The sequence below is a fragment of the Seriola aureovittata genome, chromosome 9 (genome assembly GCF_021018895.1).
Source record: "Seriola aureovittata isolate HTS-2021-v1 ecotype China chromosome 9, ASM2101889v1, whole genome shotgun sequence".
NCBI classification, from domain to species: domain Eukaryota; kingdom Metazoa; phylum Chordata; class Actinopteri; order Carangiformes; family Carangidae; genus Seriola; species Seriola aureovittata.
This window is the reverse complement of record NC_079372.1, coordinates 10,947,931-10,961,339: the sequence shown is the minus strand read 5'-3', so window position 1 is coordinate 10,961,339 and position 13,409 is coordinate 10,947,931. Positions and strand designations below refer to the sequence as shown.

The following is a 13,409-nucleotide window of genomic DNA, read 5'->3' as shown; positions in this document are numbered from 1 at the left end:
GGGCTCCCTTTATCACAGTTTGCCAGATTTGCAGACAGACAGCCGCTGACTGGCCTCACCTTCCACATACACGCCTTTGGACCTGATAATGCTGCTTATATTACCCTCCATATGTTTCCATTTTGTACCTCGACAATGTATTTTATGACTGGGGGGGGGGAGGGGGGGGGTCTTCTTCTTCTGCTTTTTTTTTTTTTTTTTGAGGGGCGGGGGGGATGTGGGGGGGGGGGGGGTGCAGCAGACACAATCACAATTTCAAGCAGTTCAATCCTAAAAGTGCTTGGTGGAATCAACCTGAAAAGAGTTTTAAAATAAAGCAGAACTCGATCAATATTTATCACTTTTGAATAAGAATTGTTAGTTTATCTACTATTACTATTACTATTGGTATTGAATTTGAGAGGGGGGGTGGGTGACTGTGTATGGGGGGGGGGACAATTTGAAATGTTAAAAAATCAACACGCTGCAAGTACGATTTCAGTGCAGCCTATAGATGAGGAGGAGGAGGGAAGGGGGGGCGACTTTGAGATGACATTGAGGCTGTGTAGATGGGAGTTGAGTCTCTGGTTGTTGATGTTAGACAGTCGCACAAGGCGAAGCGGCTGCTGCCCGTGTTGATTCAGCCTCCTCCTCCACCACCACCTCCTCCTCCTCCTCTTCCTCCTCCTGGTCTTCAGCACTGCTCCCCGCTGGACAGCTCCTGCTTGGACACCTCTAACGCTGCATGGTCCCTTTAAGTCTTTTAATGGAAGTAAAATCTATTTATGTTCCAGGAAATATTGGGAGTTTACAACTTCATCCACGGGAGGAATCTACGGATACCTCGTTTCGAGATTTGTGGCAGGCAGCGTATCCTCGGCGGCACAGATCACAGATTCATTGTGAGTAAACTGGGTGCTGAATTCTTGCGTCTGTCTGCGCGTGTGTGCGTGTTTGAACCTTCATACAAACGAATGTGGTTAATGCATGATTCATTTCTTCTTCTTCTTTTTTTTGTCTTTGCAGCGACAGTGAGTGTGAATGAGACTGTCAATCAGTATGTTGCTGGGGTCTGCATGATGAGCTCTGCACCTACTTGCTACAGCCAATTAAATGCAGAATTGATCACTGTTTGCTAGTCTATTGTATGGTGCAAATGTGGAGAGTCTTTCTCATGCCATTTAATAACGCGTTTGGTTCTCAGTTCATCGGAGAGAATGGGGTGGCTATTTGTGCAGCCTGATGCGTAAAGCTTTTACGCATTGGACATCCCTTTGTCTCCACTGTGCGTTTAGTGTTCCAGTTTGTTTGTGACATCTCTGTATCCCCGTTGCTCTCAGTTCTCTATGTGGATAAAGTGTCAGGAGAATCTGCAGGTGGTAATTGGTGGACTCCACTTCATTATGCTTAATTCTCATAGGCTATTTGCTATTGCTATGGCGCGTCTTGCGCTTGAAGTGCACGTTTTGGATCCTGTAATTTGTAAAGTTTTCTTCTCTTTTTTTCGTTGATGGTAGTTAATGTTAATTTCCCATTTCTGATTTTTCAGTACATTTAACAGCAGACTTTGTTTAGGCTATCATGTGTGTGCTGATCTGGTTTGGAGTACTGTTAATTTACGCGCAATCTGTCTCAGTTATGGGAGCATGTCCAGCATGAATTTGTCATCGATGGTTTTTGGTGTTTCTTGAGTCTGATATGAATGACAATTTTGTCAGAGAGCCAAATGTTCATGAGATGCTTTAATCTGCGTTTTTCAATGCACATTTCAATGTGTGAATTGTATTTAATTGTATGTTTGAATTCATTGAATATTGTTTTATTTGAGGATGTGAATGTAGAGTAAAATGTGTCCACATTTTCTTCATAAATCACCACATTTTCAGCGCCTCCTGAGAAACCGACCAATTGCTCTATTCACGATTTCCAGGTTAACGGCGACTGACGAGCCGTGAGTGCACAGGCTTCATCTCCAGACATTTGGTCCAAAGGTTAGGTCTAAAAACCGCGAAGCTGCTTTCTACGTGGACTGGTGCTGAAGCCTCCCGTCCGACTGCCAGGACCTCTGCCAAATCCAGAGACATGGCGACGAACGGCACCAAAACGGATGGACAAGTCACAGAACTGAACGAGGTGGCCACTAATAATGACAAACCCAAGTCACTGGACGTGAAAGCCGAAAAGCAGAAAAAGGATTTGCCTGCTAGAGAAACATGGGCGGGAAAATTTGATTTTCTCCTGTCGTGTGTGGGTTATGCAATTGGACTGGGAAATGTATGGAGATTTCCCTATCTGTGTGGAAAAAACGGTGGAGGTAAACATTATTTTTCACAGCTAATTTGAGAAAATCTGCATGGCCCCATTCACCCCCACCATGCACATAGTCGAGTTTACCTATAATTGGCCATGTCGATGACATGAACAGAATGAATATCACCTACATTTGCGGCCGTTATTAACTGACGTTGTGCTGTGGTGTTTTAAGTAATGCGTCGGTGCAGTTTCAGCTTGAGGTTAATCATTATTTTTTATGCATAACTTGATCTACTTCTGTCCATCCAGGAGCCTTCTTGATTCCCTATTTTTTGACCCTGGTATTTGCTGGGGTCCCCTTGTTTCTACTGGAATGCTCCCTTGGTCAATACACCTCAATTGGAGGGCTTGGTGTGTGGAAACTGGCTCCTATGTTCAAAGGTATAATGCACTTAAATATTTCTGGACAATTGTTTCTTAATCCCAGTCCTAAGTGAATTTTTTTTTTCCATGCTGGAAACATATCTTTATGGTATTTGATGCTTTCATAGAAATAATGATGACTTTCAGGATTTATGGAGGCCACATAACACACATTCCCACTGATAGTTACACTGCCTGTTTCATTTCTGTATGATAGGTGTGGGCCTTGCAGCAGCTGTCCTGTCCTTCTGGCTTAACATTTACTACATTGTAATCATTTCTTGGGCCATTTACTACCTGTACAACTCCTTCACCACTGTAAGTATTATACAGTGTACTCAAGTGCTTCATAAAAGCTGAAAATAGCATAAGGTCAAGGTTTCTATTAGGATTTATAGCCTGTGATACCTGTGAAAAATTTCTAAATCCCTAAATGTGTAAGGGGGTTAAAAAAAAAAAATTAAAAAGATAGAAAAGCAAAGAAAAAAAAACTGTAATTTTTGTTTTTCAGGATCTTCCATGGAGCTCATGTAACAATCCATGGAACACAGAGAAATGTTATACAAACTACTCCATTGCAGATACCACCAATCTCACCAGTGCAGTAATGGAGTTTTGGGAGTAAGATATTGACTGCTTTCTCTTACTTCAACAACAGCAGAGCTTTAAAGTATCCTGCATGCCTTACCGAGATACATAAAAGACAGCCTCCTCTGCTGCATTCTTATTTCCCCATGTGTACAATGGACTTATTGTTGCTCGCTCTGACTTTGTAGGCGCAACATGCATCAAATGACCGATGGCTTGGAAAAACCAGGCCAAATCCGAGTGCCACTGGCAATAACACTGGCCATCGCCTGGATCCTTGTGTACTTCTGTATCTGGAAAGGGGTTAGCTGGACAGGGAAGGTAAGACGCCAGATTTGGATAACCAAGCCCTCGTATGCTTCACTGGTTCCCAATAAGGAGCAGTATGAGACAGCTATGCAATATTAATCAGTCTAATATCACCTCATCAATCATTTAGACTGCAGGCAGCATTGTCCAGATTGATTTTAAAGTAAGAGAAGAGACATCAAACACTCATGTTCACTAATCCTACTTCTACCTCATGGTGGCTCTTCTAATTCCAATTCTCTTGACACAGTGTCTATACTGAGTATATAATCTGGATTTGTCCTCTCCCTCCACTTGGAGCAGTTTTACCTCCCTTGTGGTGCCACATTTCGAAAGTCTTGTGCATCACGTGACCATGGCAAATAAAATTTGTCTTGGTCACAAAACAGCCCCATCCCCCTGCACAGTTTGCTCACAAATTGCTTGCACAGTGTCATAAATGCACATAGACATTCAGAACTGATTCAAAGTGAAGCTGCAGTGATTTCTTTGCTGAATATTTGGTCTCTTTATCTTTTTCTTTTTTTTTTTTTTGTCTGGAAGAGACCAAAAAGTCTAGAGAATCTTTATAACCTTCCAGAGAATATCTGAATAGTGGGTGAATTCCATAATTACAAATAGTGCAAGCATCATATATATCCTTATGATGCAATGGTGTTACCCTGCTGATAACCGTCTCACATTTTATAGGTCGTTTACTTCTCAGCCACATATCCCTACTTCATGCTGTTTATTCTCTTCATTCGTGGGGTGACTCTACCTGGAGCTAGAGAGGGAATTCTGTTCTATATCACCCCTGACTTTGAGAAACTCAAAGAGTCTGAGGTAATGATATATTATTATATGATTCACTCCTATGTACTTGCACGCCCGAGTGGCCTCACGCAGCTAAATGCTTGTCTTCTTTTGTCAGGTATGGCTAGATGCAGCTACCCAGATCTTTTTTTCCTACGGATTGGGATTGGGGTCTCTTATAGCCCTGGGCAGTTATAACCCTTTCAATAACAATGTTTACAGGTAAGACTGGTGATGATTCATCAATAGAAGATAATCTATGAGACAGAGAGTGCTGCTCAGTTTAATATATCAGTGCAAATCGTAACAGTGTAAAATGTCAGTAATTCAATTACTGCTATTTTATTATATTATATGCCCATATTAAAGACCTTATTCAGGAGTACTTTGTAAGAGCTCTTAAAGGAGCTTATTAATGTGAGTTGTTGGCATGAATATAATAACAATCTAAGGGAAAGGCTGTTTCTTTCTGGCAGCGAGTGTGCTGGGGGGAAAAAAACAACTATGATTGCAAAACCTGAGTGTTTTCTCCAGCAGCCCCATGGTTCTGGGTCACATAAACAATCAGTTACATAAAAATAGTTGCATTCATTTGTGCTTGTCTCAAATGGATCTATCCCTCTACATCTGTGTCTATATAAAATAAAATAAAAATACAAGAATTTTGCTTCTTAGATTAAATCTCTTTATGTTTGTCATAAACAATAAAACTGGGTGAACATGTGAATGATCAGAGGGAATATAATAGCCACGATGCATTCTCACAGCGAGTCTTTTAGATCTCAGTCTTTCCTGTGGGCTCTGTTTTCAGGGTAGCTCAATACAGAGAAAAAATAAATAAATATGAGTCAAGTTAAATCTTTGACAACATGCCTATTTTATATTTCCTCTCCCCAGAGACTCTATCATTGTGTGCTGCATCAACTCGTGCACCAGCATGTTTGCTGGCTTTGTAATCTTCTCTATTGTTGGCTTCATGGCACATGTGACAAAGAAAGACATCGCCGATGTGGCAGCCTCAGGTAACTACGGATTGCATTTGTGCTTTCTTCTGTAATTGTTCTGTCCCTGCACAGAGAAAGGTGCACTGTCATTGATAGTGACTGCTAAACAGCTTTTGTCATCACCTCTATGTGAGAATCAGAGTGCTACGAGAGTAACCCTGATGAAATATGATTTTCCTATTTACTATCCAGGTCCTGGCTTAGCTTTCCTGGCCTACCCGGAGGCTGTAACCCAGTTGCCTGTGTCTCCTCTCTGGGCCATCCTGTTCTTCTCCATGCTGCTCATGCTGGGGATAGACAGCCAGGTAAGGGGCTTGGAGATGATCTGCTCATGGGCTGACCTAAATATTTAAATGCAGGTACATATCATGCAGCTCACCCCTGCTCTCTGCATGATAAGCATGCAATTTGCTTCTTGTGGACAGATATAGCTGAGCTTTGACATCAACTGTCAAGTCTTTTTAATGCAACTTTATCACCTCCATGTGCCCGCAGGTTTCACTGTCTGTGTTTCTTTACTTTGTGTATGATATTTGGGTTCGAATAAGGCCACAGAGACTAGAGAAACACATATACATGTGGCTATACAATGGCTATGACCGCCAGCGCTTCAAAGTAAAAGAAATTATAACCCTATTTATAGGTTTATAATTCATACCCCATGTCATAGCAACAACGCTTTTGCATATCAGAGCTATCAACAAAATGGCCTCCAAGAACTAGATGCTTGGTCATTCAGAAGATTACGTTAGTGTTTTTGTCCCATGGTTTGAGGCACACAAATGCAATTCTGTCATTTGTTATCATCAGTCAGCCTATCCACTAAAATGCAGCTTCTCTGGTAAAGAATACAAATAGCAAAAATATTCACAGGCCACTAGAAGCTAGAATGAAGCAACAGATAAATACACTCTATGTATTAAAATCATATATTTTATATCTATATATCGAAGAATATACAAGCAGCAAGGTGCAAATATAGTGCACATATGCACATTTATGCTTAATGCTCTCTCTATGATTCTGTCCTTCAGTTCTGCACTGTTGAAGGCTTCATCACTGCTCTGGTGGATGAATTTCCCAGAGCTCTTAGGAATAGACGAGAGATCTTCATCGCAGGTGTCTGTCTGGTGTCCTATGTGATCGGACTTTCAAACATCACACAGGTACAGCAGGGCAGCTCTCTTACTTTACCACTGACTATAAATGGCACAAGGTTAAACAAATGAGTAAGAGAATTGAAAGATGAGATACGTGATTAAAAGTTAAATCCATGCATCTATGAAGTGGCCAAGAGCCAATTTAAATCTTGACTTGTTCTCTTTTTGGCAGCAACTACATGACTAGAGTATGATATGTTGTATCGGCACAGCATATAGTCTTTTTTTTTTTTTTTTTATAACACTTATTCATTTTTCTGTAACCAGGGTGGGCTCTATGTGTTCAAACTGTTTGACTACTACTCTGCCAGTGGAATGTGTCTGCTGTTCTTGGTCTTCTTTGAATGCATCTCCATATCCTGGTGCTACGGTGTGTATCATCAATGTTTCATTGAATACAGCAAAAATAGGAACAAAATTTTACATCACTAAATATTACAAATGAACAAACCAAGGTAGTGAAATATTATTTATGTGAAAAGTTGGGGTAAATATGAAGGTTAGAAAGCATCACACCTATCCAGAGATATTTGCGTGGCTTCAAACGCTGTTCAGCCTCAAGGTCATGAGCACTCATGTGTTCCACCTCACCATCCTCATCATCATGCATGGCAGACCGGCAGCAAATTGAAATAAATTGGATATGAATATTTTGATCACAGATTCATTTGTCTCGCAGGTGTGAACAAGTTCTATGACAACATCCAGGAGATGATTGGCTACAAGCCGTGTATATGGTTCAAGATGTGCTGGGTCGTGTTCACCCCTCTCATTGTCGCGGTGAGTACTCTGAACTAATACAAACGTACATCTAAAGTCATGACATGAAAAATGAAACAATAAATAAAGTCAATATTACCTGCCTGCAGCCATGTCAGGCTGAGACAGTGCTGCCTGTAGTCAGTGGTGTCAGGATGCATAAAGTGTTTCATGTCTCCCACAGGGGGTGTTCTTGTTCAGTGCTGTACAAATGGTTCCTCTCACATTGGGAGACTATGTATTCCCAGGCTGGGGTCAGGGAGTGGGCTGGCTCATGGCACTGTCCTCCATGGTTCTCATACCAGGGTACATGATCTATATGTATCTCGGACTCAAGGGCACTTACAAAGAGGTAAGAAGTTAATTGCGTGTTAGGTTTGTTTGTTGCAAGCTTGTGTTGCCAGATTTAAACCGTGCTCTGACGTCATTCATTTGTGTTGTGTTTCTCTCCCAGCGACTTCGGATAATGCTTCAGCCTCCTAAAGTCACCAGGCGTCAGGAGAACGGACCTGAGCTGCAGGTGGAAACCAACACCGCTAACCTATCCAGTCCTGCCAACCCGGCCAGCCCGGCCAGCCCGGCCAGCCCGGCCAGCCCCGCCAACCCGGTTCCCGCCAACCCCGCCAGCCCCACCAATCCGGCTCCTGCCAACTCAACCAGCCCCGTGACCCCCGCTAACCCGGCTCCTCCACCAGCTAACCCGGCCACTGCCGCCAGCCCGGTGAACCCGGCAACTAGTCCCACCGCCGCCACCACCACTACCACCGCCACCACGGCGAGTCCAGCTAACCCCACCACTACCACCACCACCACCGCCTCAACTGTTAGTCCAACCAGCCCACCGCCCAACCCAGCTAGCCCGACGGAGCCTGTTAACCCCCCGAACCCAACAAGCCCGACCTCTAACCTGACCAATGCCGAGGCCAATGTGTAAACAACAAAGAAACCCTCATGGAGCATGTAGACAAAAGAGAACATTACAAAGGACTTCCAATATTTTAATTGATTCACCTACCTCCAGGGGAAATATGTGATCAAAACAGATTTTACAAACCATGTTTAATTTTTCTGCATTTGTAAAACCAAGCCAATGATGTCTTATTGTTGGTTTAACATTCTGAAAACAATATCAAAGACTGTTAGTGTTCACAAATACAACCATAAATCTGAATAAAAAAAATGTAAACATACTGTGTAATACTGTGAGAAAAGAAAAAAAAAACATAGAGATATAGATTAGAGATTTGTTAAATATCTTCATGAATCAAGTAAATACCGTGTGAATATAGTAGATGAAGTAGTGAACAAAATTGACATCATGAAGAATGCAAGGGATGGCGTCAATTTTATTGTGGATGTTTACTAAACCTCACACAGTTGTCTCTTTTCCAAATGTTGCACTCTGTGAGGTAAACTACAGGCCACAAGGCAAATGGGGAGCTCTGAGTAAGCACAATGCCAATAAGAAGTTCATGTTTAGGAGCTCTGGAGTAATCCAGTATTTGTTGCAAAAGATTTTGTGTGTGAGAGAGACTGTTATTTTTTCCTTCCTTTTTTTTCAGTAAAAAAAAGAGAAAACTTTTATGTGATCAAAACATTTTTAGAATTATTTTTAGGATGTTTTATACTATATGTGTTGTGATGGAGGACCAAAATCAATAGGCAGACAAAAGCAAAAACTATGCCATTTAGTGTTCGGTTGGCAAAGCACAGGGTACAAAGAAGTACAAGAAAAAAAAAAAAAAAGCACAGGGTTAGAAAAGTGATTTACAAACATCGACTATCCCTTAATGCTGACAGTCAATCCTGTTTACGTTTTGCATGCTTTCCTCAGGAACATCAGTGAAAGATTTCTGAAATGTCTCCTGACAAACAAAAAGAGAAAAAAAAGAAAAAGAAAAAAAAGAAGAAGAACAGAGAAGGCCTTAAGCCAGTACACCAATTTCATCAAAGCCATAGTCTGTTTACATGACTGGGCAGAAATACAAAATATCACTTTGTATGCGAGCACAAAAACCTGGACCAACTCTGTGTTTGAGTACAGTCATTATTTTTTTCTTTATGTGTAATGATCAGTTATAGTTTGATCAATATGTATTCAGCAATACATATGTAGATGTATAAGTGCAGGCCAGTAAGCAAGCGGTCTGTTTCTCTTTTTGTTTATGTTGTCTTTGCTTTACTAGTGAAAAGCACAAAGCTTTAATTTCCCCAGACTTTTGCCATGGCGTGTTAGGACAATGTTAGTTTGCTTCTATGGCAGCTACTGTGAAAGGCATCTGGTTGAACAGAACATGTTTACTTTGAAAAGCAAAACAACTGAGCGAAAATGTGAAATGGCTACAGTTCATGTCCTGTGAATTTTGTATAAAGTTACTCTACCACAGTTTTCTCTGGAACTTTGTTGTAAAACTGTACCGTGTAAAACATGTAACTGTGAATGTCTGTAATACATTGGAAGTTATTGTCTAAATGTTGAAAAAATGGAGTTGCTGTTTTCTGCAATAATATTTTGATCACAGAAGCTAAAGCACATATCTTACAGAAATATACGAAATGATGATGACAATGAAGATACTGACGATTATATTAAAAATAGAAACTATGTCTAGTAAAACAATATTGTTTTGTATATTTTTAACTGTCTCACTGCCTAATGTAAAACATAATATAAACATGATATGTATCTAAATGGTGTCACATGATAAAGCACGATTGTTATGTTATACAAACAGAAAAAGACTGAAAAAATAAAGAATTATAGAAAATATAAATACAATACATGCCTGCCATATGTCCCTTATAGCATGTGTGTTTAAAGTAGCAGCCCCGTGCTTCTCAACACAGGAAATTAGGTCAACCCCAACTATCCTATCAAAAGATGTATCTAGTCCTACTGCGGTAATTGGCTGTTGTTTCCTCTCTTGTAAATAAACCCTCTGGCTGTCCATAGAGTTCTCCTAGTCAAAAGACATGACAAAAATGTGAGACCAGTAAAATTCAAGCAGGGATTAGGTGAGAAAAATCCAAAGTGTTGTATAGCTGGATTCAATTTTTCATTTAATTAGGATGAGGCCAGGTGGGACGTGTGAAATTAAACAAAACCTTCCCTCAGTAATTTTGGATGAAGATGACATCGAGCGTAACTCTACCATGGGGGTAAAAAAGGAACTGAACACTACAGTAAAGAAAAAAAAAAAAAAACATCAAAAGGAAACGAGAGAAAAGCGTCTGAAGCCCTTCCTTGGTGGTTTATTTGAGTGTCAGAAACACAAGCTGATAGAGAGGCCTCGGCAAGCAAGAAAAACATCACCACAAAACAGCTCCTGCCCCGGGGCCTGGCGTGCCCACCCGCCCCATCTCCCCAACCTCTTATGGCTGTGTGTGTGTATTTCAGTGTGTGTGTGTTTGTGTATGTGTGTGTGTGTGTGTGTGTGTGTGTGTGTGTGTGTGTGTGTGTGTGTGTGTGTGCGCCTGAATCTTCTCCCCCCACCTCCTGCAGTTGCTGCTTCCATTAGCTTCCAGTGTGATAAAAGAGACGGCACCAGCTGACACCACCACAATGACTCGCCATGGATAAAAGAATGAGATGTCCCCTCTAGTAGCTCGTGGCAAACTGTGTGTGTGTGTGTGTGTGTGTGTGTGTGTGTGTGTGTGTGTGTGTGTGTGTGTGTGTGTGTGTGTGAGAGAGAGAGAGATGGGGGGAGAAGAGAAAGAGAGGTTAGGGACAGAAAGCTGTGTTTGAGTGGACTGGGGTTTGAATAATGCCCCTAATGGCTGCTCATATAAACTAGGCCCTGATGGATGACTTACTAGCCTCCTTTATTCCCAGTTGTGTAATTTAGCATCATTACCTATGAAAACCAGTCACCACCGAGACAACCCAAACTGATGTGTTACGTCCACAATAGCCATAGATCATCATTTTCGGCAGGGGAGGACAGGAGAAGGAAGCTCTTGATTAGTTGGGAGCGATCTAGCAGAACACAATTAGTCTTAGGTTAGGGCCTGCTATTTCCAGCAGCTTCAGTAGTGATACATTTAACTATTTTTTTTCCTTTTAATTCCAATATTTGTACACACACTCTAAAAAATTCCACATTTTTCTGAGCTTTAGTGGGGTGCAAAATGTTCTTTTTTTTTTTCAAAATAGCTGACCTATTTCTGAACTTCTTTTTTCCATCCTCTTCCTCCAACATCCTTGTGCCACACTGATTTCTGTGACCCATCGATTGTGTGGCCTGATTAGTAATTTCAGTTGTATTGCCAGTAAAGCTGTGTTTTGTCACTGAAAATGCAGTCTTTGTAGTATTTTGTAAAAATACTAAAATTTTTGCGTCACAGAATTGGCCGGGTCACATATTTCAGTGTAACACCCATTCATTCCTGTGATGACCTTAATGACAGCAGTGACAATGATGTCCGAACAGCCTGGTTCTTCACCCAAGCAATCTCACGCTCTGTATAATTGAGTTTTAATTTTGTCAGCTCATGTTCATCAGACAGCTTCTCTTTTTTTTGTCTTGATGGGAAAATAAAGGGAACACCCCCTAAGGTGTGTGGAGTGTCATTTTCACTTCCTATCTCATAATGTGGATGACATGAGGCTCTGTAGCTGTGATTAAGGAGCATGTAAATAAACCTGACCATTAACTGACACTGTGCATCGGGTGTGCATATGCATCAGCTCTGTACCAGCTGACTGATTAATTGATGTAGATGGAATTATTGAATCTGATTCAATTTTTTCTCATGCTCCGTCTCAGCTCTGTTTTTGTGGCCAGATCAGAGCAAGGGGATATTGTTTGGTGTTTAGCATTTCTTGGCACTGGCTGTCGCGAGCCTATTTTTAAAGTTAAAAAGTGCTCGCAGTGTGGCCGCAAGAGAGGACACTGAAGAAGCAAACTGGTGATCCATGATGCTTTTATGAAAGGATGACAGAACGCTACAGCTTATAAACTCACACAGGCTGCAATGATTAATCCTCATAGCCCACTTAGAGCAAGAAAAACTAATTCTGCTGTGAAGATGAAAAGGCTGATAATTATGTTTATAGTTTCTCTGTTTTTAACCCCAGTGTGAAAGGATTTTCTTAATCATAATGCCCTATTGGGTTTATGTTGTTGTGGGTCACCGAACCTGCATATTTTTGATGTGGATTTTGTGTGATCATTTGTGACGTTTTTCCTCTGATGCATTTGGTTTGCCCTAGACTTCTGTCTGAGGTACACTCACCCGAGAATTCAAAGCAAATACATTAATGAATAACTAATCTTTGCAGATGCATGAATCTACATATCAATGTAATCAGAGGATGTTTTGTGCTTGGCTATTTCCAGCAGAGGGGCTGAGAGGATGTCAAGCATGCAAAGCCTCTCTGCATATACGCTAATCGGGCTCCATTTTCCAATCTGAATATGAACCTTGCTGAAATTAACTTGTTTACCGGTGCACTTTTAAGGGGCCAAAGTGTCTTTTTGCACATGCACACAAACTGCTCTGCTGCTTACATATCAAGCATACATTTATGGCGTGCAGCTGGGTGAGATCTGAGATCAATGGGTGCACACTTGGACATGTGAAAATCGTGGATTCCCAGTGATTTTGCCGTTTGATAATGCGTTCTCGTGACACAGCAAATATTGCGGTTATATCAGGCAGCAAAGTTCGCAGGCAAGCGGAGCGTACGATTTCTGTACAGATGTAAATATCAGATTTCGAAACAAAGGCCAAAGAGGTTACCCTGTCACAAATCATAAGGGCTTATCACACTCACTGTAAGAATATCTATGGGTCTGAATGAACAAATCCCCCTCTTCTGGAAATTATACAGACCCTTCAAAAAGGGCTTTAATTTACATTACATTGCCCTTCCCCCATCCTGCCTCTTTTGGCAGCTCATAAACCTACATATAATATCATGTGAAGAAACCTGTACCTATCTGCCTCAGCTGGTGTCCAATGTAAATATTTCTACTGTATTAATTTCTCCTCTGTACAAACAATGGTACAGCTTTCTTATAATCATCCAAACAGGGGAGAACATTTTCAATCAAGGAATATTGCCCAAAAAAGCGACATTCATTAAAATGAATCTGTGTAAGTGAGAGTCAATTTAAAGTCACAATAGAGAGGACAA

The 13,409-nt window shown here is 41.1% G+C and overlaps 1 protein-coding gene across 2 annotated transcripts; it reads left to right on the top strand.

The window, feature by feature from the left end:
- Positions 1-497: 497 nt before the first annotated feature.
- slc6a1a (solute carrier family 6 member 1a) lies at positions 498-10,049 on the top strand. 2 transcript variants are annotated; one of them, XM_056385408.1, is made up of 15 exons: positions 498-881; positions 1,910-2,293; positions 2,542-2,673; positions 2,873-2,973; positions 3,167-3,276; positions 3,432-3,564; positions 4,243-4,377; positions 4,466-4,569; positions 5,245-5,369; positions 5,544-5,656; positions 6,386-6,517; positions 6,779-6,881; positions 7,191-7,291; positions 7,455-7,622; positions 7,725-10,049. In XM_056385408.1, exons 2-15 carry the CDS (start codon positions 2,062-2,064, stop codon positions 8,202-8,204), a joined length of 2,169 nt encoding a protein of 722 aa, XP_056241383.1. In that variant the 5' UTR covers positions 498-881; positions 1,910-2,061; the 3' UTR covers positions 8,205-10,049. The 2 variants fall into 2 exon arrangements, with proteins under 2 accessions (XP_056241383.1, XP_056241384.1); XM_056385409.1 differs by lacking the exon at positions 498-881 and adding an exon at positions 1,074-1,355.
- Positions 10,050-13,409: the final 3,360 nt, after the last annotated feature.